The sequence below is a fragment of the Caloenas nicobarica genome, chromosome 2 (genome assembly GCF_036013445.1).
Source record: "Caloenas nicobarica isolate bCalNic1 chromosome 2, bCalNic1.hap1, whole genome shotgun sequence".
NCBI lineage: Eukaryota > Metazoa > Chordata > Aves > Columbiformes > Columbidae > Caloenas > Caloenas nicobarica.
Genome location: NC_088246.1, coordinates 26,025,540 through 26,053,424, shown reverse-complemented (window position 1 = coordinate 26,053,424; position 27,885 = coordinate 26,025,540). Strand labels below are relative to the sequence as shown.

At 41.2% G+C, this 27,885-nt stretch overlaps 1 protein-coding gene across 1 annotated transcript in view; it reads left to right on the top strand.

Annotated features, from left to right (window-relative positions):
• Positions 1–27,885, top strand: part of CALCR (calcitonin receptor) — a 170,933-nt gene that overhangs the window by 139,658 nt on the left and 3,390 nt on the right. The window contains exons 8-12 of the mRNA XM_065629396.1: positions 8,003–8,156; positions 12,907–12,967; positions 13,058–13,124; positions 15,729–15,947; positions 23,675–23,716. Of these exons, the coding sequence (XP_065485468.1) occupies positions 8,003–8,156; positions 12,907–12,967; positions 13,058–13,124; positions 15,729–15,947; positions 23,675–23,716 (543 nt within the window). The remainder of the gene's footprint in view (positions 1–8,002; positions 8,157–12,906; positions 12,968–13,057; positions 13,125–15,728; positions 15,948–23,674; positions 23,717–27,885) is intronic.

Sequence of the window (27,885 nt, the reverse complement as noted above, 5' to 3'; positions counted from 1 at the left end):
TTTTAGATATCTCATTTAGGATGAGGTAATTTTTGCTGTAATCTCCATCACCTATATTGACTCATTATCTTTTGACTACAGCAGAAACAGCTCAGGTGACTATATTTAGTCTCACAAATCCCAGTCGTATCATTAGAAAATCCATGGAGCATTTAACTGAATTATGAAGTAGTCATATCCATGCCATCAGTTATGTGTGTATCTAGTCCCTAGGAAAAACTTTTGCAGGTCTAGATCTTACACCTGAAACCTAAGCATAAGTACAGTCAGCTGTTAGATATACTCCATGGCGTCTTAAACTAGCCTGGCTCAGTGTGCAACAATAACATGCCCAGAGCTCAGGTATGACTGCAAAATCAGCCAAGGCACCGCATGAATATCTGATTAACCTCTGCCTTGTTTTATCCTCCTGTGCCCAGTGACTCTTGCTCAGTTGTGATGAAGGAAGAGAGGTGCCTGAACTAACTCGAACCCAAGGGAATGGCAGGAAGATATGATCTGAGAGAATGGCAGTAAGATGTGCCAGGGGAGGTTTAGGTTGAACATTAGGAAAAAGTTCTCCATGCAGGGGGTGGTGGAGCACTGGAACAGTCTCCCTAGGGAGGTAATCATGGGCCCAAGCCTGGCAGTATTCAAGAAGCGGTTAGACAATGCCCTCAGACACATGGTGCGAATTTTGGGGTTATCCTATGCAGGGACAGGAGTTGGACTTGATGATCCTTCTGGGTCCTTTCCAACTCAGGACATTCTATGATTCTGTGAATGGGAGCTCTTACCGTTTTCATTAGGGATTACCTCCCATCACCAGGAGAAGATGGCAGCAGACCTTGTGAGCGCTCTGACTCCAGGTCAAGTAGTTCCTGGACTATTTTTTTGGGCTACACTGGCTGCCCCAGTTTTCTTCTTCTTGGGGCCCTTCTCTGACAGCCTCTTTGTCCTCATCCATCACTCAGGCTCATATTTAAAATGCCTTTCTGAACAGCTGCCTCCCTCCAGCAACCCCAGCTCAGAAACCAAGCTAATAAGCCCCATTGGGGGCAGCGAGGCTGAGTTCATATGCACCCCGCCGGTGCTGGCAATGGTGGATGTGCCGTGGGAAACCCACGGGAGCCCAGCCCATCACGGTGCCCTGCGGAGAGCAAAGCTACAGCCCCGGGAGAGCCATCACTGCAGCAGCTGGGACTCAGGGACGTGCGGATGTAGCTGGATTAATTTCTGTCCAGAATGCCTAATTCTGGGCTGGCTGCTTTTCTATAGGGTAGATATAGACACAGATGCTGTTCTAAAAATATCCTCCGTTGTTTAATTTCATATTTTGCTTTCTTGTAACAAAAAACTTAGGATCCCTCTGAGCAACTGTGTACATTTTGTTCTGTAAATGGTTTAAAAATATATTAAAACATTAATCTTAGCCCAGGCCCCTGTGTGCCAGGTTTCTGACTGGAACACAATTTAATGGATGACTCAGAGTAGATATATTGTATAATGGTATGACGTTCTGATAGCCAGTGATTTACAGCTACAATAGTTAGCACTGTCTTGCTTTGGAAAGTCGTTTTATTGCTTATTTGTGTAATATATGGATTCTTGGAATTTAATAATTTTTTCATAGAATAGTGTTCAACTAACCAGAAAAAAATCCCAACTAACCAACCAAATAAGCATGTAAGGCAGATCAGTAATCAAACTTCAAGCTACTCCTTTAAAATGCTAAGTTACGAATATCTGAGTATACATTTTATTGCCTTCAAACTGAATTTGAATAAACTACATCTGACCTCTGTGGAAAGCAGTGCAAACTCTCCTTGAGGAGAATCCTTTGCCGCTGTGCACAGAAGAGATTCAGAGAGGTGAAGTGGAACCATACTGATTGATCCTCGGTAAGGTCAGATGTGTTTATTTCCCTTTAAACAAATAAATGCACAGCTGTAGTGCTGGCCCATGTAGCTGGCTTGCTTTGAAATCAATAACCTTGGTTGGCCTATTCTTAATGATTTATTTCTTTGAAATGTCATTTGGCAGCATTTCAATGGACAGCGAGCATTTGCAAAGCGAGGTTTCACCATACAAACCGATGGGCTATCCTGCCCTCGTTTTCCACAGGGCAGGTCTCCAGAGCTGGCAAGGACTGGTGTAAAACACGGACCTCCTTACTTGCCAGCCTGGGTTCCTTCACCCAGGAAAGCATCAAAGGAATGAGGACACACAGGAATCTGGACAACTTTCCTGTGCCAAAACTGAGTCAGTGCTTTTGCTCTGACTGAATTACTATGAAGACCTGCTCACAAAGCAGTTTATTTCACGTTATCTTTTGTTACTATTGTTGAAGATAGTATTCTGGGTTTTATGTAGTCTGAGTGTTTTGGTTTGATTTGCCCTAATGGGTAGTGATGGTAACTAATGCTGCAGCTTTCTATCCAAAAGCTATTAACCAATAACCAAGGAGAGCCTTAACAGAGAAATGACAAGTAAATGTGATGAGGGGCTGCTGGATTAGCCAAAGAGAGTGGCATGACAATTACATTCAATTGCAGGGTCCTGCGCAGGCAGACAGACCTTTGGGACTCCTTTGACAGAGTTGAAACATTATCGGCATTTATAATACACCAATATATCCCGCCAAACATCATAGACACCAGTTCTAACTCCTTCTTGTAAAAGAAGTATAAATTATTTTATTTCTTCTCTGTGAAATGGTTCCAGCATCCTTTTGAAGTACCTTCGTTACATGTCGCAGCTGAGTTACGCAAGAGTTACATGACTCTTAGGAAGATTTTCAAGAGAGGAGAATAACTGACTGTATTCCTATTCACCTTTTTTGCCCCTGAGCAGTTAGCCAGAATTTAAGGCCATTGCAGGTTGCTTTCACGAGGAAGGAAAATTAACAATAAAAGAGATTTATTCTCAAGCACTGTCCTGCAAATCTATAAAGAATTTTTCTTGAGCTTTTATGTTCATCAATGCAGTGAGAACAAGTAGCAGGAGGCAGGCTCCTTGCTTGCAGACTGAGTTTCTTGCCAGTCTGTATTTTGCCAAAAAATGGTTTACTCTTGGCCGTCCTCCCGGAGGCACAAAGGAGCTGCTTTCTTAGGTGGTTACCTGACTTTGCAGGCTCTCCTGATAATTGTATCACACTTTGCTACATAGTCACCAACCTCTGCAGTGCAATGCTGTCTCCAGGCTCTAGAAAAGAGGAGCATCTGCTTATTCCTTTGTTTAGGACACAAGCACATAAAGCAAGAGAGTTACTGGGCTGCACTAGAAAGGACCAGCTGTTTCCTCTCAGCCCACTCTGCTCACAAATTAAAACCCAATAGCTAAGTTACCTACACACCTATAGACTGAAAGCTCATGACAGCTTACTCTCCTTCATAGTGTGAAAGTGCTGTGATAATCCTTTGAGTCCTGGATTTGACTGTGCTGCATATTGTATAACAAGGTCAGAGCTGCTGCCTCAAAGAACTTGCAACAAAACACATTTGACTTCAGCAGAAGACAAAACCCCTACACATGTTTCTTTTATCTCAAAGTTAAAAATCAGCTATCAAGCATGGAAGTCGTGGAAGATTTGCTTCTGTATCATCTTGCAATTTTACTTGTTTCTATGAGAATAAACACTTCATAAAACTTACTGGTTCTGCAGTTTTCCCAGCTAATGTACACCGAGATGCTGGTTACCTTTATCATGTTTTATTTGTACCATGCATTAATCCAGTTCTCATCAGAAACAGGTTCTTCTCTTTTACCTGCTCTGACTTGAGAAAAACACTCTCTTTTTAGTGTAGGAGAATATTTGCACTGCATCACTTAGCCACAGATGAAATATACTGCATTTGTTACCTCATTTAAAAAAAAAAAAAAAAAAAAAAGCTGTAGTTTGATTAATCTAAATGTAACATAATTCATCTCAATGCATTGTTGTGCTTAAGCTCTTCATGCTAACTTTTTCAGATTCATTCTCATATTAATGTGATGTGGATCCAAGTACTAATCACACTCATCCTTCATGCCTTGCCAATGGTATTCTTCTTTAACTTACTGCATAGAAAATGATAAAATTCCTCAAAAGTTATGAGCTGTCTCCATGGCCATTACTCTAAAAGACAGGTATATATTTTCCTTTTAAAAGCCACAAGTACTAGTTCACTTGGAGAGTACAGGGAAGAAAGAAATGCTGAGAAAATGAAGTGAATGAAGTTTAGATCTGTAGTTCTCAGGCTGCTTTCTATGGGTGTATTTGAGCTAGAGATGAAAGTTCTAGCAAAGAGGGATTTAGTTCAAATGAAAGTTATGTTCAGTCAGTCTCTGCTCAGAGCAGCAGTGAACAGTACAAACAGCTGGCAGAGAGAGGCAAGGGTACTCCATAGTCATCTCCCTTTCAGTTCAGCAATGTGAAATGCTGAAGGCATTAAGTTAAAATGATAAGTTTGAGAACATACCATGGATTTTGTTGCAGAACTCACCAGCCATTCTCTGCTCCCCTCCAGCTGCCAGACTGCAGCACGAGACAGTTCCTAGAGCCCCGCTGGCTGGATGGAAATCTAGGGATGCTTTGGCACCAGCAGGAGAAGGACCAGCCTGTGTGCAATGTGCAGACACCCCGAGTCCCTCCTGCTACAGCCATCGGGGAAATAACCCCCTGACCTGCGACTTCTCCAAGGAGATCCCCACAGGGGAGCTGGGGCTGGCCCAGGCCAAATCTGGGACACAGCAGATTTGATCAAGCCTGTCTGGAAAATTGCTGTGATGGTTCAGAAAGTTTGCTGAATTTTTAGAGGCTGGGTTAACTGGCTGATGTCAGGAAGGGTTACACCTGAACATGTGTTCAGCCTTTGAGAAGCACCTGTCAGTCGAGGCAGCCCTTGTAGGGATGGGCGATACATAGGGGAAAGCCGCCAGCTGGGAGGCTGTATCAGGCACAGGCACAGGAACAAGGCAAGAAATATATTGACCCAGACTGTGAAAAACAGTCCAAGGATGATTTAAGAACCTTAATGAACACATTTGCCAACAGAAAATGGAGCAAATACTTCTTCTTATGTTTGGGTTTGGTTTTTTTGTTGTTGTTGTTTTTTGGGTTTTTTTGTAAAACCTTTTCAAACCACTATACAACCCTTTTTCACAGAATCACAGAATCACAGAATGTTAGGGATTGGAAGGGACCTCGAAAGATCATCTAGTCCAATCCCCCTGCCAGGGCAGGAACACCCAGATGAGGTTACACAAGAAGGCGTCCAGGCGGGTTTTGAATGTCTCCAGAGAAGGAGACTCCACAACCTCCCTGGGCAGCCTGTTCCAGTGTTCCGTCACCCTCACTGAGAAGAAGTTTCTTCTCAAATTTAAGTGGAACCTCTTGTGTTCCAGCTTGAACCCATTACCCCTTGTCTTACTGTTGGTTGTCACCGAGAAGAGCCTGGCTCCATCCTCGTGACACCCACCCTTTATATATTTATAAACATTGATGAGGTCACCCCTCAGTCTCCTCTTCTCCAAGCTAAAGAGACCCAGCTCCCTCAGCCTTTCCTCATAAGGGAGATGCTCCACTCCCTTCATCATCTTTGTGGCCCTGCGCTGGACTCTCTCCAGCAGTTCCCTGTCCTTCTTGAACTGAGAGGCCCAGAACTGGACACAATATTCCAGATGAGGTCTCACCAGGGCAGAGTAGAGGGGAAGGAGAACCTCTCTCGACCTACTAACCACCCCCCTTCTAATACACCCCAGGATGCCATTGGCCTTCCTGGCCACAAGGGCCCAGTGCTGGCTCATGGTCATCCTGCTGTCCACCAGGACACCCAGGTCCCTTTCCCCTACACTGCTCTCTAATAGGTCATTCCCCAACCTATACTGGAACCTGGGGTTGTTCCTGCCCAGATGCAAGACTCTACATTTTCCCTTGTTACATTTCATTAAATTTTTCCCTGCCCAACTCTCTAGCCTGTCCGGATCTCGCTGGATGGCAGCACAGCCCTCTGGCATGTCAGCCACTCCTCCCAGCTTGGTGTCATCAGCAAACTTGCTGATAGTACACTCAATTCCCTCATCCAAGTCGTTGATGAATATATTGGATAGTATTGGTCCCAGAACTGACCCTTGAGGCACTCCACTAGATACAGGCCTCCAACCAGACTCCACCCCATTGACCACGACTCTCTGGCTTCTCTCCTTCAGCCAGTTTGCAGTCCACCTCACTACTCGATCATCCAGTCCACACTTCCTCAGTTTTGCCGTGAGGATGCTGTGGGAGACGGTGTCAAATGCTTTGCTGAAGTCAAGGTAGACCACATCCACTGCTCTGCCATCGTCGATCCACCTTGTTACTTCTTCATAAAAGGCTATGAGGTTGGTCAAACACGTCTTCCCCTTGGTGAAGCCGTGTTGACTGTCCCTGATGACCCTCTTATCCTTGATATGTCTTAAGATGGCACCAAGGATAAGGTGTTCCATCACTTTCCCAGGGATGGAGGTGAGGCTGACCGGTCTATAGTTGCCCGGGTCCTCCTTCTTGCCCTTTTTGAAGACCGGAGTGACATTTGCTTTCCTCCTCCTTTTTGGGCATACTTCGTAAGAACTGTTCAGATACGGTGTGGAAAAAAGATGTGACTGTCTGCTCTGCCCTGTGTGGTGAGCAGAGAAAATGAATCACCCAAAATAAAAATCAGTCCTTCAAGTCAATCCTGTCAGAATCCTTTATCCTAACCTATCAATAATCCTATGTTTTCATGAGCACCAAGCTGCACTGCAAATATTGAAAGATAAATAAATGCACATGTTTCAGCAGTTGCTTTGGGAATGTTTCTCAGCAAGAGAAGGTGGTGCACTGGATGGCTAACAAGCTTTTCTGGTCTGGAGTATCAGTCTGAGTCCCTCAGGTGGACACAGAACATGCAGTCCTCTACCTGCTGAACTGCCAAAATGCCTGCTTAAAAAGACAAGTAAATCTTAAAAACATCTCTTACAGCCCAGGTAATCAGCTTGGAAAACTTTTGCAGAAGTTAAGAGGAAGGAGTATATTCTTGTGGCCACAGATGATGACTGTCACTTTGCCATCATTTGTGTGACTTCGGATTTCCGAGGAGCACATGGTGCTCCCCAAGGAGCAGCGTGTCTCTGCTGGCACAGCCATGCCCCCCCACTCCTCCTGACCCTCCAGGGTGCTGGTGACGTGGAGGCCATGTGGAGGACCCCATTGCCTTCCCTGAGGAAGCAGATGGACATGAGATCCTCTCAGAAAAGGAACAGCATTGTCCCACATCAGCTGGCTCTCTGGTAGCGGACACGTTGCACTTCCCTCCACCGTCTGCCCACCACTTCCCAGCATCTTGAAGCCACAGTCTCTTGCCAAGGTGTATGTCTGCAACCCCATCTGAACCGCAGGTGGGAACTACATCTCAGCTTCACCAGCTGTTTAGCTCCACATGTTGCTTTGTTATTTGGAGAAAATAAAGTTACACTGTCTTCTCGCAGAGGAGTGAAGCCAGTGTCCCTGACACCCTACCAAAACAATCTCCACTGCCAACAGCACTTGCCATTCCCGAAGAATTGAATTCAGAGCTGAGTGCAGTTTATTGAGTGAGTGACTCTGGCTCCGATGGGCAAGCTGACAAACCTTGGAAGAGTTTGATTAAAAGTAAAACAATTCACCCAGACTGGAGCTCTAAGTTACTGTCTTCTTCACAGCCTTTCTTGTACATCTAGAACAAGTTGCTTGTTTCAATTCTAAAAATAGTCAGATTAGCAAATTTTGAAGGAGGTTTTCTTTATGTGGTACTTTTTGGAGTGCTGTTATAATATTTTTTCTCCTTTCGTCAGGGCTGTTTGTTCCATTAATCTCCTTTATAAAAGTTTAAAATCCCTACCACTGACAGGTGCTGAAGAAACCCAGCAAGAGCTGGGGATTTTTGTTCCACTGTGCTTTCATACAGCCTAGCAGTAACATTTATCTTTGCCTACTTAAATGCAAAATGCTGATCAGTTGTGTGACATTATCTCATTTGTCTAACAGGTAAGCTGCAAAGTGCTGCAGTTCTTTCACCAGTACATGTTGGGCTGCAACTACTTCTGGATGCTCTGCGAAGGCATTTATCTTCACACGTTGATTGTGGTGGCAGTGTTTGCTGAAGAGCAGCGTTTGCACTGGTATTACCTCTTGGGCTGGGGTATGTATGTAATAATTTGTAGCAATATGGTAAAATCTTTCAGAGGTTTGAATTCTTCTGGCACTTGTACACCTGAATTGCTGCATTTATGCCAATAGATCATGTCTTAAGATTGAGTTCTTGGGCCCTAAATTTGAATGCATTTATCTGGATGCACCTAGAGACTTAAAAAATTCAGCAAGGGTCAGTATCCATTATTTGCTGCATCTTGGTATTTGCTGAAAGGAATGCTTAAGTTTTGTTAAGCAAATTGTTGGGAGAGAAATAGATTTCTATTTTTTATCCAAGCACATCTCTCATCTGAACAAAACCTGCCTATTTTCATCACTTATAAGCAAAAACATTAATCTGTGACAGTACCTATAAAGATATATTTAGTCTGTAATGAAAAGGAGGAAAGTATCTATGTGTCCCAAAGTGAAAAAACACAGGACGTAGAAAGAGGAACCAGAATTTCCATGGAACTAAATGCAGTATCAGATATACTTTGGCAGATGTAGTTTTAAAGGAGAAGATACAATTTTACCTACACAGGAGTAGATAATGCTCTGCTCTCAGAGCTGAGATAAATAACCAATGCGTTACAGTGGAGTGCAGTTTCTTTCACAGTTAAATCCCTATTGTAAATCCAGTCCACATCAATGTTGGCAGAAAATAATTATCAAGAGCTTTTTCCCATTTTGGGAACCATAAATCTCTGGCCTCATTCCTGTTTCTGGTGAGCTGCTCCCCATATTTTGAAACCACTGGTGCAGCTAAGCAGCAGACTATGGACCTTTATCTGCACTTAAGGATGTTTGCTTGCATTCATATCTTGCAGTTCCAGTCTGAAGCAGATAGAGTTTATCTTCTCCTTCTTTGGAGATGTTATACTTGTTCAACTTTATTTCATTTACAGCATGAAAATAAATAAATATTCCTACTTCTTAAAAAATTAGGAAATAACTAGATCCGAGAAAAATGAGCCAGTTCTGAATGCTCTGAGAAACTTTAAAATTCTGACTTCAACCACTAGTTAGACATCCAATATCAGATTCTAAATAGGCAGTAACCTCAAAGTGGAAAGTTGTTCTTCCCCTATTTATATTTTCATCTAAGATCCTAGTAACTTACTTTATTCTTATGGTATACAACTTAGTGCTCTTTGGATACCTACATTAGATACCTCGAAAACTAGCATGTCTTTCTAGTTTATATGGATTATTATGCCAGGTAACTGTTTCGAGGCATGTAAGAACTCTTTTTTTTTTTTTTTTTTTTTTGAGAATGCCATCATGCACTCTTTTTTCTTATGAGAATGGCATCTTTTCTGAGAAGACAGGGACCTGTCATGATCTTGGAATTAAAGTATGTGCAACATATCAGCTCTTAAATGAAGACAACATTGCTGAAGAACCCTAAATAGAGTCAAGGTTTCTGGACTGTCTGTCAATCCAAATAGCTGAGCCCTCTTGGAGCAAGAAACTATGTTATCACAAAGTTTTCATAATTCAGAATATTTGAATATACACAGTGTGATAGGGCTCGCTTTTGAAATGGCAGCCCTATGTGAAGAGTCATTGTAAATGTTTCCTTGCCATTTTCATGTCTTGCAGCATACCAAAATAGTGTAATTCCGTATCCAATTATGCGGAAGAAAAATGGTCATAAACATATTTTTTCAGGTGGCATTCAATTAATGCAGTGAAATTTAATGCAACTGGGACAGGTAGCCTGCAGTGAAAGCTTATGAGCTAGCTGTAATATTGCTGAGAACAGCAGTAGCATCACGGTGGGTAATTCAGTGAAGTTATCTGATAAGATACTCATCGGTATCTGCAGCACTGCCCAAAAAATAAACAGGGTGGTGGCTGTGGTAATAGGGTGATGATATCTTGAGAAGGAAAAGATTAATAAAAATAGACACAACTCTTTGACTATGAAGTCCACAGCCTTTTTAATGAAACTAGATGAATACTTCCGCAGAAAAAGTAATCATTAGCATCTCCTAACTAAGGCAGAAATCATTAATAGCAAAATGATCTGATTAGGACTATCTGGCCACCCTTAAGTTTGCATAAATCAATGTAATTCCAGTGATTCCAGAAGCAGTAGTCACACAGTCTAACTTTAAACATCCAGCTCTGTTCATCAATGAAGAGTGATACATTTCTCCAAAGGGCAATGCAGAGCAACCAGAGCAGGTTGCGCTCTGAATTACAATTCAGAATATCAAGGTAAATGTACAACACAAAATGAATATACTCATTATTCATTGTTATAACTAATCCCTATTCAAGAAGAGCTAGATTACTTTATTTGGAAAAATCACTAATGACATTTGTAAAATAGCTTTATAAGAAAAATAAAAATCTGACCAGATATAAAACACTTCTGTAAAAGGTTTGAGATGATGGAATGGAATCTGACATGGATGGATGTATTTCAAGGCTGATGCCTTCAGGTGACCCCTACTCTGGGAACTGCTGCTGAGAATGTCATTTTTAATTTGTTATTGTTTCACTGGGTCAGGAAATCACCCTTATGCAGGGCAAGAAAACAGTATCAAATCTGTGTATCCAGCTACAGTCCACTCTGACTGCTTCAGGCAGCTCCATCCACATAAAAGTGAAAAGTGAATCATTATTCAGACAGTGCTGAAACAGATTGCCTTCCAAATTGAACTGGAAATACAATTCAGCATAATTGTCAGTTTGTGCCATAAAGGACTTGGCATGACCTAAAGGTCATACCTTCTCCTGGGATGGCTGGGGTGAGACCTTTTCTACGTTGCTCAGTGCTGACCACATATAGATGATACTCCTGGAGTGACACATGTTGTGCCACCGAGACCTAACAGGCCTTCTTGGTGCTCTACTTCCCATCATCTCTCTGCTTTTTGGCCCTTTACAAGGGAGGAGTGACATCTAGCCCTGTGGACCAGCCTGCAGCTGGAAATTTGAGCCATAGACAGTCATGAGCTTCGTACCCTGTAATGAAATCTTTCCATCACATTCTCAAGATTTGCTTGTGAGTTTGTTGAGCCAACTATTCTAGGCTAATGCATTCAACAGAAGAAAAGGTCCCTTGGCATCGTGTGGAGCACTCTACTTGCAATACTCCAGGCCAGAGCTTTCAGATTAAGACTTCTTGCTATTACAGAAAGGCCCCTTAAAAATTACACTTCAATCTATTTGTCAACAAAATTGGCCCAGACTTGCTCCATTTCCAAATAAAAAGGATTTTTTTCAAGCTGTCAATCCCATAAGCTCATCCTGAGGTTGGGAACTCTTTTCTTGCTTTTCTGAGCTTTTTGTTGTTCTACTATAAGTCGTCACCTTAAAAAAGGCATTCTGAAGCCAGAGACCAAGTAATCATTTTCTAACAATTTATAAAGGAAAACGCAATCCATTTTGTTCTCCCACAGCTGCATTGTCCTTCCAGTGTACACTGCAATAAGAACTTTTTTTGGCAGTAGAGTAAATAGCTGTTGTTTAAAGATACGTGGTGACAGCAGTGTCCTATTTACATACTTTTTTGACCTTGTTCTCACTCCAACCTTGACTGGCCTGTGCTCTGACATAAGGTTTCCTGAGAATTTGGCTAAGGGTTCTGTCTTTTCTAAAAGTGTCCATGAATTCACTAGCACCCAAAGAAACCAGGAGCCACATTTATCTCTCTGTGACTAATCATAGTATCAGTAGGAGATTTTCACACATTTTTATTTATAATTATAGAACATTCGAAGCTCAAAAGAAATGTGCACAGTTTATAGGGAACAGGCAGCAGTAACACTAAAGGTGTCCACAAAGCTCTCCGCACAGGAGAGACAAGGCAGTAGATCATGTCCCCACTGGCCAGCTGTCTGTATGTGCAAGGTTGTACAAACTGGGGTCAGTATTATAGTGTGGATTCCCCAATTCCAGGTTTCTAGCCTACTGGAGAGAGACAGAGCATATAAACAAGTTGAAGGAAGATGGACGGGAGTGGACCAGATTGTCACTTCTAGTGTCAGGCCGGAAATAAGAATTTGAGGCTTCCAGTTTGTTAAGCATGACATGTTTCCAAGTTTTTGGCCCGGTGCAAATTTCTGCCTGGAATCTCCCTGTCAGAGCAGTGGTCTCCCCTGAGACTTCATGAATAAGTGAGGAGATGTGGATTTGTGGTATCCACAGCTCCACTACTTGCTGAGATAAAGCTGCATGGGGTGGGCTTGGCTGCACAGAGGCTGGGAATGTGCAGAGGACATCCCAAATCCCCATCCCCAAAAATCCTTGCTCCTAGCATTTTCTCTTGCCATAGGCTCCAAAAGAGCAACTCCTCTCTTGTTTGTTGCTCCATAATCTGTCACACAAGTTAATGTGCCTCTCTCTTGCTCAGCAGTGATTTACATGGTTTTAACAAGTGTCTCTGGTTTCCTGAGGGAATACTCCACTGAGAACCAACTGATTCCTGCCTCCTTCCCACGCTGCCTGCTCACACCCTTCCCTGCACAAGCCGCAGCAGCGCAGGGGAGCCTGGTAGCAGCCCCAGGAGAGCATGGCCCATGGTCTTTGCTTGTCCTTTCGGCCTGCCTTGAGCATTATTCCCTTTTGCATCTCACCATTGAGGTAATGCTAGGGCCTTGAGCGAAATGGGATTGCAGTTCTTTCCCGAAATCTGTGATTTCAAATACATGTGTTTATGGACAAGAGATCTTATAATTGTGTGTGAGACACATGAAATTCAAGCTAAAAAAATACCAACTGATATATCTATTTAATTGTTTCAGGGTTCCCTTTAGTGCCAGCATCTATTCATGCCGTTGCAAGAGCCAAGTACTTCAATGACAAGTGAGTAGTATACCTGTTTTTGAAGGACCTTAGCATTATTTAACTGTGTAACATATAATAATACATTTTAATGGTGTATTTCTCCTTCAGTTGCTGGATGAGTGTTGACACACACTTACTCTATATTGTTCATGGACCTGTAATGGCAGCTTTATTGGTAAGAATATTATATGCTATCAACAGTTTAATAATTATTTTAGAAATGCTGCTAGCCTGTATAGAGTAGAAGTTTCTGTACTTTAAGTATTCTGGTCAAAACTCAGAAGGAGTTAGAGGTTTTCAGTGCTAAGATTACAGATTCACAATACTTTTCAAAAACACATCCTGAAAAAGAATAAGATTTTGAGGCAAACAGAATCACCCACTGCTTTTGAGAATCTTCCCCCAATGTAACTTTTTTGACACAAAAGCACTGCATTTATGTGACATCGATGAGATATTTGTTTATGCCCTAGCTGGGGTGTGCTGAGTGCAGGCTGGTCATTCAGCACAAGTTCTACTGGTCACTGAGCTGGTATGGTCCAAAGGTAGGGAGATGATAAACTAGTCCAGGGCAGGGACTGGACTGTCTGAGTAGGACGACAAGATTCAAAGTGCACCTTGGCAATGTGTATACATATAGCATGTTATATGCCAGTGGTGCTATTTGGCACAGTAAAGCTGATCTTCCTGAAAGGTGCAGAAAGGGCTTTATTCAACACAAGCCCCAAGCTCACCTCAGTGTGTCACCCAAAATGCACTTTTATCTTTTGAGCTGTCTCTTGCTTGCAAACATCTGCATAGAGGTATCTACACTAGTTACCTTGGAAATTAAACAGTAGAGCAGTGAACAATGGGAACACCTTTGAATAAAGAAACAACCTTCCATCTAATAGCTAAAAAATCTGGAAATTTTTCTACCCTTTCTTGAGAAGCAGTCTTGCACATCAACAATGTGAAGAAGCCCATTCCTCCATGCCATAGAATCCCATCATAAAATCACATCTATGTGGGTTTACTGGTTCAAGCTTGATTGTTTCTGCTCTTGTAATGCCAAATAAATTCTAGGAAAGGCCATTCAACCTTTATTTTTATCACTATGCTCTTAAGTCTGTACATCTTAGCTACAAAGGAAAAAGGAGGGACTGGTTTTTTTAGTGGAAAAAGAGCGATCTTCAGCTGTTTTCAGAAAAAGGCATTATAATTTTTGCCTTGCACTTATGCCATTTCCAGTCTTATTTTTCTTGTGAAGATGTGTGTCTACAGAATGTCCTGCATGATTCGCTACAAAAATCTCACAGTGACTGACAGGCTCAGAAGAGCTGAGGATTTTTACATTTGTAAAGTCTTTTTTCCACTTTTCATAGTTACTTCCAGAAATTCTAAGTGAAGATTAAGCAGAGTGAATGAAGTCAGAGGAGGATGGAGAATAAGGTTTAGATTTAATGCTGAATGGGATCTCAGAAATCATTTATTATTCCCTTTTTCCAGTAGAGCACAAATGTAAAACAGTTGGAAGGTCTCTCAGTAGTTAAGAAGTGATGAAATGTTTTACTAAAGCTTACTGATTCATATTTTGTTGTTCTGAAAGCTTCCACTGAAATTTCTCATATATGTATTGAATTTAGGCTATTAAAATATCTGTGTAAGTTATGCAACTTACATACTTATTTAACAAAAATCATCTGAAAAAAAAAAGTCTGTTGAAGTCCAGAAGCATAGGTGCCTGATATTACTGTAACGGAGTGGGAAAGAGTGATCTGGGTACACTGAAGAGAGCGGAGGTCTGTGATACCTAGAGTGTCCACAGGGTACACTCTGGGCTCATTATCAGCCTGGGTCTGCCCTCCCTATTCCTTCACTGGATCTCAGCACATCCCACCTGAAGCTCTCTGTGAATCAAGAGCAGGTTTCCATATGCTAAGTACCCACAGATGGAATCAGATTTCCAGAAATGACTGAGATGAGATGCTGAGCTGCTTAACATAGCTGACCATAATGGGTAGCGGCAAAACTTTCTGAAGTGTCTGGCATTCTTGCCCTGAGCCAGTACATGGTAACTTTTACTTGTGGGTAATATACCACAGGGTCTCTGCAGTTGGATGGAGGCAAGCGATTGTCTAGGTTTTTCTCCGGAGCAGCCTTGTCTCCCTGCTCATACACAAGCCTGAAGTATTGGCCCATGTAAGCTGGAGTATGTTCCTCAGAGAAATCAGTTGCCCCATAGGTCCCATATGCCAGGACACACTGGGGTTTCTCTCACCTGGCTGCAAATATCTTCAGTGCGGACTGAAGCAAAATACTTAGGTGACCTTCAAACTCAGAAGAGGGACATTGTTACTCTTAAGGGACAATTCATCCATCCTGTTTGAACTTTAGACATAAAAATGAGATTAATTGTTCCCTGGAAATATTAAATTTGCTCACATCAGTATCAAAATAGCGAGTGCTTCCTGGAACTGATCCCTGCCTGCCTGAAACACCCATGAAGGCTTCCTAAGGGAAGCATGTAGAGCAGCTTAACATCTCTTCTCTGAAGACATTCAAGGTACTTTCCAAAGCCTGACTACCAAGGAGTTGCCTGTTATCATCGAATCATAGAATCATTTAGGTCAGAAAAGACTTTCAAGATCCTCAAGTCCAACCATTAACATAGCACTGCTATGAGCTGCAATAAAGCTAGAAAGTTACATTTTACTGCCGTTTATATGTTTTATGTATTTTTATTCTGAATGGCTGTTTAATTTGAATGCTTTCACATATAATGGCTTTGCTTTTGCAGGTCAATTTTTTCTTTTTGCTTAACATTGTCCGAGTTTTGGTGACAAAGCTAAGAGATACCCACCGTGCTGAGTCCAACATGTATATGAAAGCTGTCAGAGCCACTTTAATCCTGGTGCCCTTACTAGGAATTCAGTTTGTGATTATTCCCTGGAGACCAGAAAACAGACTTGCTGGAGAAATATATGATTACATCATGCATATACTAATGCATTACCAGGTATGTTATATAGTAGCAACTTCGGCTTAGGTGAGGTGCTTGCTGTTAATTTAGCAAAAGATGCTGTTTTCAGTTGTTTTGCCCTGAAACCGAGCACAACTGTAGTTTTGCAGTTCTTTCCCAAGTACTTTCACATTATTGGATTATCTGCCTTGGCACGAGTAGCCTCTCTGCATAAAGAACAAGAAGATAGGGGAAACAATAAAAAATGTAGCAAAAATTATCAGATAGCACTATCGCTAAACTAAGCAGAAATATATCCTGTCCTATATTGTCTAGGAATGGCAGGTTTCTATTGCATTTGTGAGTAGCAGTCAACATGGATGAGTACAGTGACACACTTCTTGTTTCATTTCATACAGAAGCTAAATGCAGAACTTGTTTTAATGTTGTAGTATGAAAACAGCTAAAAAACAAACAAAAAAAACCAAAACAAACAAAAAAACAAACAAAAAAACAAACTGTGGTGCTTTGTTCCTTAAATGAAGTGATAAAGTTATCAAAATCTATGCATCCTGTCATCTTAGTTTATATTTTCTGCTTATCACCTTTGCCCCTTCAAAACTGTGGAGGTGCATGCTACTGTGTGCATAGAATAACTGAAGTTATAGGTCTTTTTCTTCTATTGTTACCTGTGTTGTGACTTCTTCAGTCTCAAGAGCTATAAAGGAGCATCTTTTCAGTGGTGGTGGTGTTTTGGTCACAAGTTGCTTGAATTTTAGCAAGTTAGGATAAGATAGTGTTACAATAGTCATTTTACTCTTAAAACTTCTTCCAAATCCTATGAGGTTGTTGGAGAATTAAAAAAAAATAATTAAGTTAATTAACAGTCCTCATTATGATCATTATGCAATAGAAAGTCACCAAACTTGGGTTAAAAGGGAACTGGAAACAAACCCAAAGCATAGAGAAACTGTTGTACCGATGGATGGGATTAGATGAGGGAGGGATCCAAGGAGGCAAAGTTTCATCTCCAGTGGGTGCTTTCTGCTGTTGTCTCCATGATCAGGAATGGGTGTCTCTTCATGGCTTGTTGACCCTGATCACCCCCTGCCAATAAATTTTGTCCCGTTTCAGCAGTGGGGACAATGCTGAGAACACCAGCATGGGTACATGGTGGAGGCTGCCTGTCTCCCACTGCCGCTGTGTCCAGAGAAGGCCACCGGGCATGTCAGGGTGTGACAGGCCACCCAGAGTTGTCCCCCAGCCAGAGCAGCAATCCAGACCTCACAGAAGAGCTCTTGCACTTCTGCAATATAATCTCAGTGTGCGTCCCACCGGCACAGAAAATTTGTTCTTTTGGGAGGGCTAAGCAGTTGTCCTGCTAACTGCAGCTGACTGTGATGCTCCCTTTTCTACTTAGGGTGGATTTAACTGTATTCTAAAATAAACTTTCTTTACCATTTGCCAGACATTCCTTGTACCCATATTTAAGAAAAACAGCTATATAATTACTCCTCCTGTGCCATTTTCTTCTAGGACTGATTATGTAATTATCAGATACTGTATTAGCTTGTGTAATGGCTATATTTCACCGGTACCTATTGCTCTCTATAAACCACAGTGCAGCCTGCCTCTCCATAAACTAGCAGCAGTCTATTAGTTTTCACATCCCATGGCATATCGATCATATACAAGCAGGCACCATAGGTGCAATTATGATTTTTTTTAGTGGTAGATACAATACATTTTCCATTTCTGCACTGGTTAAGTAATTTTTATGCCTTTTCTAGAACAGAAAGAGAGACAGTTTTTCAGCAGCGCATCACTGCTTTAAGTGAGCACACTGGTTTGGTATATTAGTTACATTGTCTACGTACACAAAAATAGTGCAAACAAGCACTGCAGTCTATTGTAAAAATCAGAGGATTGAAGATGATGAATATGAAAGATTTTGTTCCCACAAGAAAATGTGTGATGGTATTTGTTTCAGAGAATGGTTTTCCCAGTTGAAAAATAACGCGTCGAGAGGTCACATGCTAGGTTTCCTCTGCTGAAGGCACTTTTGAACTACAGAAGCCAGTCTGGTTTTCAACTGACCTGCTCTTTTTGAAGTACTGTCATCAATGCTCACCATTTTAAGCAGAAGCTTTTTTTCAAATATGACTATATGAGCAATTTGTAAATACTGTATATCAACAATTCACAAAAACACTGTATGTCTGTCTCCCCCATATCAGCTTGTGTCTGTTTCACTATATAGACCAGATTCTTCTGAACAGATCTGTAAAGCAAATGTATAAATGATAAGAAAATGAAGATTGGCTTTTGTGCTGCAAATATGAATGCTTATATTTTCCTAGCACAGCCAGCCAACTTCCCACGGATCCTGTAAAAGTAAAGATTAGTATCAAACCTCACCATCACCAATATCAGTTCTTCAGTCTCCAGACTCTGCTGAAATGAAGACCGCACCAAGCCAAAAGAAGATATTTCAGCCCTTAAGTGGAGCAACTTATGCAGAGAGTGGGGTGCTGTAGGTGCATTGCTGAACACACAGCTTATTAAACAGAGGTCCTGAAGTAGGAACCACAAAGCAAACATTTGGACTCCAGAAGAGCCAGTGAGATGCAGATTTTCCTAGAGGACCTGACTTGCAAAAGCCTGTTAGATGATGCTGGCAGCACATGAAAGATGTAGTCTTCCTCAGGGTGGAAAACATTATGGTGCAGGATGCACTGGCTCCTTGCACACCTCTGCTGTGAAAACTGTCACATCGTGCTGCCCAGCAAAGATGAAATGGTTACACCTGGGCAAAGAGGGTGCCTTCTGCAAAGGAGTGAAGCAGCAGCAGCCCTGTGTCCTGCCTGTAACCGCACTCAGGTCTCTGCAGCAAGAGAGGGCAGGAGGGATGTGGCTCATGCCTCACAACACGCCAGGGCTGCCTGCATCTCCGCTGGCCTTGGGGCTGCTGCTGCCAGTTCCCCCACCCCGAGAACCACTGAGCATCTTTTGAGGAGTCCCAGGCTGCAAAGAGATCAGAGTGCTGAGCTCCTGTCAGAGGGTCTGCTACCAGTGAGTACCTCCCGTTATACCAGCTTCTGATCCCTGATGTTGGTCCATAGCAGAGGCCTCACAAGAAAAAAAGGAGAGTGGAAAAATGTAATCGCTCCATGATACATCAGTTAGTCCCACATATAGACGCCCCTCTGCCCCCTTCCTGCACCAGATGCTCTCAAACAAGCACAGCAATTAACACACTCCTGCTTGAAAGCTTCTTTCACCAGCTGTCCCCTCTCACGGAATTCTCTCTCCAGCGTCTTGTATCTGGGTTTGTAGAGGCCATCACGTTACCTGACGTGGCACTGTCACTATGCCAGAGAAGATTTAGCCATGGAGGTCCCCTTGGTGCGGTGGAGAAATAGCCCCTGAATCAACAGCAATATGCAAGCACTTTAAATTACTCTTCTTCTTAATACCTTGCTGACTGTGGCCCTAAATATGCAAGTCTGCCTCTAATGATAAATCAAAATGTTATTCAGTATAAGGGCCTTGGTTCTTATTGGCAAATAAGGGGTGGGTTTTTTTAATTAAATGGAGAACAATCAGTTTTATTTCTCCCCAAGTAAGATTACTTCTGTTCCAGTCAGCAGCTTCCAAGCAGCACCCTCAGGCCTGCAACATCCACCCTGCCAGGCAGGATGATACAGATCCTAGGGACTACCTTGGTGTAGAGGTTATTTTGTATTTTTTAGGCATGGGTTTGGGTCACATATATATCCACCCTGCCTCCAAGTTGTAAATTTAACTTTCTATGCAGCTTTATGCAGAATAAAATTAAAAATTTAAAAGTAACGTCTTAAAAGCTGTAAGATATTTCAATGCATTTTAGAAGGTATTCATTCCATCTGTTTCTCCATTTCAAGGGAAATAAATATCCCCTGTGATGCTAAACTACACAGAAACATTTTCTCCTTCTGTACAAAGTTAAGGTCATCGGACTGCTTTTGGCAACATAAGTGATTTTTCTATTTCCTGTTCCTTTTTTTTTCTTTGCATTATTAGTGATTTCAAAACTTTCTAATATTTTGAACCATTAAAAGTTGGAGAAAATGGGTTTTTTGAAAGCTGGATATTATAAAGTGCCATTTTTGTATGAAAAAATCATGTACAAAATTACAGTAATGAAACCTCCAGCAGAGAAAGGGAGAAGAAGCAAAGCATGAGCTTTGGCTGATGGGATGTCTCATTTTGCAGCAAGTCGGCTGCTGTCTTCAGCCTTCTTGTGACAACCTCTTGCCTCAGTAGCAGCAGAAACCACACAGACACATTCTTTGCTTTGCTTATTTTTTTAACCTAATATAAATGAACACTTGATAACACAGTCATTTACCTCAGGGCTGCTGTATGAATGTGCTGTAAATGAAGATGATGAGGAACATAGTATTTTTTTTCTCAAAGTTCTTTATCTTTGCTGAAAGGAAAGAGATGGGAATGGCAATCACTTGAATGAAGGACTTGGACCTTCAGATCCAGAAGTGAGAAGTGAATGGATGTGGACCAAAACCCACACAGAAAAATCAGAAACCAATTGTTTATGTTATGGCCATCTGTACAATTACATGTGCCATCATCTTCTACCATCGACAATGAATATATCACTCCACCAAAGCCTAAATGGCAACACAGTGTGTAATTACGGCAGAGAGTAAGGCCAGGGACATGGTCATGAACAACAGAAATAAGCATCTCTATATATGCTCTGTTTGTTTTATGGAGACATAAGCTAGAAGAAAAACAACTGAGGTATCAGAAACATGTAAATTTGCAGTATCTGCACAGGTATTTTTTTTTGTTTCTTTTTAACCTAAGCAAATTATTGGAACTTCTCTTGAGGACACTTATGTCCTCTTACAGAGTGAGATACAGATTAAATACCTGCCAGGCAAAGAATGTCCTTGAACCAGTATAGGCACATAAACACAGGGAAAAACTCACTACAGCATCAATAAGGTACAAGAAGATCTGAGAGCTGCTGACTCTGGGTAGTCCCTAAGGCATGATTCAGTTGAAATTCTCATTCACCTAGTCTTCACATGGTCCAGAAATAAAGAATTTCAGAAGCAGTCGTTAGAGGCCTTAATCTCAAAATAAATGTATCTTTACCTTCAATACCACAGCCAATTTGATCCTGTTGGCAGCAGACAATATATCACGGGTCAGTTTTACAACTCCACACAGTGGCAGAAAGATAAAATTGACCTAGAGATATCATCCTCAACAAGAATTGCACTCTGAGCAAAAACCAGCACCTGTTAGAGAAGCTATGGAAGACATATGTCAAAGAGATATGAGAAATAAGCTGTGGGCCTTACATGAAATTATTAACTTACATCCAGTCTGTCATATTTTTTAATAGGTTCACAATAAAATTATCAAAATCCCAAGACCTCCTGGCTCTGAAGAGACAAAGCTGGTGTCCACTACTGATATCTCTGTAGCTTTACAGCTGAAGATAACAATAGTACCCTGAACTATGGGAAGAACTTTATGTATAAATGGAAGAATGAAATAGAAATAAAAAAAATAGAAATAGAAAAAATAGAAATAGAAATAGAGATGGCAGAGTCCAGAGAGCTGTTGCTGATAGAAGAAGAGCAATGAGACTTATATGGGACAAACTAGAGAAAATATTTTCTTCAGCCAGAGGTACAGCATCCATGGTCTCAAAATAACAAGAAGCCAGATCTGCTCTCAGCTCACTCTGGACCAGAAAGGCAACTGAAGGTATATGAGGCATCACCACAGCTTCCTCTTGAGCTTTTCTGTCAGAAGTTGTCTGGAGAAAACACCAGTTAAGGGAACTACACTCTCCAACAGAAGAAAAGTAGAGAAATTGCAAGATGTAACAGAGGAATCTGAATACTATACAGGAACTGAAATGGAAAATGGCTTCACTTCAACAGTTCAGGTTCAATTTCTGCCTTTAAGTGAACTACAATTCCAAGATTACCCATAAACACTCTTGCTGAAGAACAGACTTAGAAAAATTTCTCTGCTTCTTTCTCTTCTCCTCTGTCTTTCATCCTTGCTGTGCATCACGCGGAATGTCCATTGAGCATCTGTACTCTCTGAGGAGATCAAGATCCATCTCACTTCCCTGACTGCTGTTGATAAAAACACACTTTAGCACAATAGCAAGACCTGTGCTGCAACCACGTACCATGCAGTTCAATATCAGATGCTTTGCAGGGGTATGCAAATTAATGTGAGGCACACAGCGCAGGACAAAATCAATATAGGCCACCAGGAAGTGACACATTTGCTCCCCTTGCATAAATTTTCAATTTAGGAATCTGTGGTCTGGCAAAGTCTTGCTTTAGAGGTATAAAGTTTTGGTTGACTTTGCGGTGTTTCTCAGACCAGAGCTTATGGACAAACTACTGTGCATTGCCTATCATATACTGGGATTTTATTTTTTTGAGAATACTCACTGTTTTTCCAAAACATGAAAAGAAACTTTCCTTTTCTCACTATGTCTACCCTTCCTCCTCCTCACACATGCTTTTCTGCATTCATATTTGAAGTCATATCAAACTACATATTGTGCATTAGAGAAAACTTATTGGAGTAAAATAGTTGCGAAAATTCAGGTGGTCAGCACCTTTTCAAACCAACCTGTGTGTCCTTAATACATAAGTATTTTGTTAAAACAGTTATTGCTTACCCTACATTTGTGGTCCAAAGTATACACTTGAGAGTCCAAGACATTTTACAAAATGTTAGCTACAATTTAACTGGTAATCAGTTAAATGAGGGTTTATAAAAAAGATACAGCTGTAAAGCTTTTCAAAGCATCTCTTGGGAACACAAACTATTGTACTGCCATTTTCCCCTCAATTTCACAAACTGCCACACGTTTAGTTTATAATAACTGATTTAAGTAATTTAAAATGAAGGCATTTGGCTCCCAGTGATGCTATGTAATGCTATTTTAATAAGAGCGGGTGCAATTTAGAACATGGACCAGTGTAACTACATGACTCTGAATGGCAGGTTCTGTGTGTGAGAGTTTTCTCTCATTAATGTCACACTTTCTCTCCTCATATTCCTGCCTTGGCCCTGTTTAATCTTGTAGCAGTAGTGAAATATGGTCTGAGCATCTGTGGTAATAATTAACTTTAAGCCATTTAGGACCAAGGTATGGTCTGCAATTGCTCTTAATTTTTTTATGCCCCCCTACTTTCTAATTCACCTGTTGTGTCTGGGGTTTTTTTCCTTCTTTTTCTGACCACTTATACTTCTTTTCACGTACTCTCCATCCATTGTGATTCCCCACATACAAGTTCACTTATCCTGGCACACAGTTCAATTTGAAACCTTCCTGGGTTAGCTGGATTCTCCTTGGCCAACACTTTAAAATGAGTGGCAGCATGTAGGACACAATTCCTCTGCCATCTCTTCAGCAAAGTCAGTAACAGTGTGATACTCCACTGTAAGCATTTAATTTTCCTTCTCTAGGCCCCTTGTAGAAAAATAACTTAACAGGCAAAATAGATAATCTATAAATGCTAGTAGTATAGAAGAAAATGGTAAAACATGTTGAAAAGACAAAAATCAGTGTAATAACATAACTGTGAAATGGCAGGGAAGTTACGTGAAGAGTCTGTGGTGCAGAGGAAGTGGACTTGAGTTTTTATCTTGTATCCATCAAGCCCGAATTTCCGAACAACAACAACAAAATTATATATTCTGATCTTTAACTATTTTCTTTTCCTTTCTCTTAGGGCTTACTTGTGGCAACTATATTCTGCTTCTTCAATGGTGAGGTAAGCTTGTAAAATACAGCAAATGAAAAGAACTTGAAAAATAGTCACTTCGTTGGTCATTGATGCAGCAATGAAGCAGGTCATGGTACAGAATTTGAAACCACACAGAGTCACTCTTTACTGTCTGTATATAAGCAGGAGTGTGCATTTTTGGAAGTTCTGTGCAGAGCGTGACTTCAATATCTCTGAGCAGATGAATTAGGAGTGTTACCATTACAAAGCAGAGGGCACCAAATGAGGTACAGGCATGAGCCTCTCCCCATACCTTCTGCGATTTTGAGACAGACGTCTAAGTAGAGTAGACAAATGTTCTCCCTCCCTTCCTTCTCCGGAATAGCAGGAAGGACCACAGTCCCCCATAAAAAGCAGTGGCCGTCCTGGGGGGTCTGTCCTGGAGACAGAGCTGTGGCAGATGCCATCCCCGGTAGCGCTGCCAGAGCACAGGAGCCTGGAGGAGTGTGGTTACTTGAACTTCTTTGAGGATTGGTGCTGGCCTTTCTAAGGTCAGTGTTTCTCACGTAGTAACTGAGAAAAAAAAAACCCTTGAGTCAAAGATGTCTTCCATTGTCTTAGAGCTGGATCAATATTTTATAAACCTACAGCTGATTTTAGGTCCACTTCACTACATTTTTTTTTTACAAAAAAATAGCAGGTTAAAATATGTCAAGAATCATTTAAATTCCTTCAGCAAGCCATTTTCCAAAAATTGTTAGCAGAAAAATGCTATTTCAGTACATCAGGAGCATTCAACTGTAGCAACATAAAACACTACATCTTAGAAAAGCTAGAAAGTCTGTTTAAAGGTTATTTTTGAATCCAGCACAGATGAATTAGATACAGAGGAAGCTTTGTGATGCTAACATTCAGTATGTTGCCCTAAAGAGATATTCGTGCTTCTGTTTATCCCTGTATATTATTAGAAAGTAGTAAATTCCCAGTAATGATATGACCATGCTGAAGTTTTGATAGTGACTTGCTTCAAGTTATGTTATTGATAAGGTGCTACTGGCTGGTTTACTAACTTTTGGGATAGAAGAGCATATTAAATTCTGCTACCACTTGTCAACATCTCTATTAATTTGCTTCTGGTTAGCCTGCTGCATAAATGTACAGAGAAATGAAACAGCAGAAAAGATGAGAGGCCTCCCACTGTAATTCCGCAGTGTGACTTCTCAGCAGAATAAAAGAGAAAGGCAAAATGTGGGCAGTTAATGACACCAGAACCTAATGTGAAACGACAGCTGTAAAAATCAACGCTACAGAAGTTCATGCTTTTGTGGGTCCAACTAAACGAAGTTGGAGAGATGTACAACACTTTTTCCTATCACATTTCTGTCCCCAGCATCTGCAGGCTACTACCGCATTTCTCCTTCTCCCTTAGTGTCATCGCTTCCTGGCACAGTCCAGTCTCCATGCCCTGGAAACACAGAAAGACTTCTGATTCTCTCTGGTAGGGAGGACCTGGTGTGGAGAAAGAAGAGACCAGCCATGCAATTTTTGAACTCACATAGCAATGACTGCATAGCTATGTACAGGCAGAGCTCCAATGTCTTTCACTTGCCTCCAAACAGTGTGTTACCCGCAAAATCCTGGTCTTGAACATTGCCTTCTTCATTCTCCCCAGGGTCAGCTTCAATTTTTTCAGATTAGATTTTGCAAAACATATTTGCTCAACATTTTATAGCTTTAGGGCAAAAGGTCAATTACTCTGTAATTCTCCAGCTCTAATGAGAACATGTGGATTTGTGCTGTAGCAATGCTAAAAACGAGGAAAGGTGGCAAGAAAATGCACTGAAAGTGTGAAGTATCTTAAAGGCTGTTTTTCCTTAGATGTGTTTCATCAGATAGCTCTAATTCCAAAGCACTTTTGGCAATGCCATGATGTCAGAAAAGTATATCCATCTTTACAAGTCCAGTAATACAATTTGCAAGTTACCAAATAATTAATATATCCGGAGCTTCTGCTTGCCAATGACATGGCAGACCATATAATTTAATTCAAAATTAGATTGCAGGGTATGAATGGGTTTACCTGTCATGTGAACTAACCTACGGTGTGCAAGGCAGAATACTAAAAGCCACATTCCAGAAATGAAAATTAGTTTAAAATAAATGCACATCTATTTTTGTTGTTGTTGTTCATTAAGTATATATTACATTTAGAATCCAGAATAAATATAATTGGACTAAGAAAATATACCACGTTCCTACATGATATTCAGATGTCCAACCTCAGAGACCTTGCGGACTTCTGCGCTGGTTGAGCTGCTGTTAGGAAGCAGCAATAGCAGCCGGTCATTCCTTACATGGACTGGAGATGCGTGGTCTAGATCCAGATCTTGAATAACAGCAATAGTGACCAAGCCCCTAGTCGACTTGGAAAACCACCTCTTCCTTGTGAAAGGCTTTCACCTGGATATCTACTTTTGATACTTGAATTGTCAGCAAGCCATCACTGAGGGTACACATCTAGAAAGGATGATGTCCAAAACGAGACAAAAATGAATCAGATATTGAAATGTGGTTTCCATTTTTTTACTCTGTTGTTCCCATAAGTAATCACATGGATGGCTTAACTACCTCTGGGTGGCTCCAGACTGCATGTAGGATTAATGACCCCTCAGTGGAGTGGCTGATCAGAAACCTTCATCAGTGTCAGGCAGCAAGAACTAACAACCATGGGGATTTAGGTTTTTTAGACAGGCTGAGTGTGATTTTTGTTGGTGCTTGGGTAACTTTATAACATGACACCCATTTTAAAAATCATATCTACTGCAGACTTGCAGACTGCCTAATGTGCACAATGGCTGGGATGCTGAGAAATCCTCTCATTATTTTCTCATACGAAATTTTATTTACCAAACAATAAGAGAAGTTTTTTTTAGAATTTCCCATTAAGGTGGGCAGAGAGCCAAGGATGACACCTCTCATATAGACTCAAGACAGTTCGGTGCTACTCACGTCAGCACATTACCAAGAAACATCAAGCAAGTTTATGTACTAGAGTAGTTGTGCTGGACTGTGCCAGAAAATAAGATGAAAGGATTATGATCCCTTTCCTCCAAATCCCATTTATTCCGGCAGTTACACAAGGTGCAGCTATATGATACAAAATATATAGAGGAGCAGCAACAGACTGATGTCAAGATGGCATTAAGTCCTTTCAAAGGAAGCACTGGTCTGAGTTTGGCTGCCCAAGAGAATTAGGTTGAGATAATCTCCCCTAGTCTTTCGCTGTGTGTAGTAGGACATAGAACAAAGCCACAGTTTGGTCTTCAGTCATGGTAGGAGATTGTTTCCAAGCTGCTGTGTACCTCTGCTGCCATAGAGCTCAAACTTATTTCTTGTGAGAAAATTCAGTGTGGGGCGAGGAAATTAATTTTAGTACCATAGGAGCCTGGATGCTCTAGGATTTACTTTTTCCTACTGGAATATTTAACTTCAAGGCTGAAATACATGACATTTAGCCAGGACAAATAATGCTAAACTCAGTACCTCCTGACTGTTTTATATTGCGTTCATCGCCTACTACCTCACCAACCTCACTTTAGTATCATGAGCCCATCTACAGAAATAAATGTAAAAATAGTAATAAGAAACTGTAGCACTGCCTGCATTCATGTGGAAGAACACATAAACAACGGATTTGGTTTGGACTTTCAAAATGACAGATCTAGTGCATTTTCATATAAAATCTCAGTGTCCAGCAGCAATGTAGTTTTTCTGTCCAACAACAGCAGTGTTGTACAGATGATACAAGGTCTCTGCAATAGTCTGCTCACCAGACCATATTTCCAGGCCTGAAATTGCTTCTAGACTGCAAGGCTGGCCAACAAAATGGAAAGTCTGCTAGGAAGAAAACCAGCCATATATCTTGTGTGCCAGAAAGGCGTGAATGAATAACAGAGAACAGAAAAGCTTTTAAGTCCTGAAGAGCAGAGTAAATAAACTCAAGCTCTTCATTTCTTTAAACTTTCTTTCATCTGCTATCACAGAGGAAAATGTGGCAGGTATTGCCCTGACCCTCCCTGTCCCCAGGAGCCTCCTTGGTCATTAATATGTTATGGCTGTGCATGTGATTTTCAGTAATGTTGCTTACACATTTAAACCCCATGCATGAAGAGTTTTAGTTGGCACTGAATTATCATCATCTGAGATCCTTGGAATCA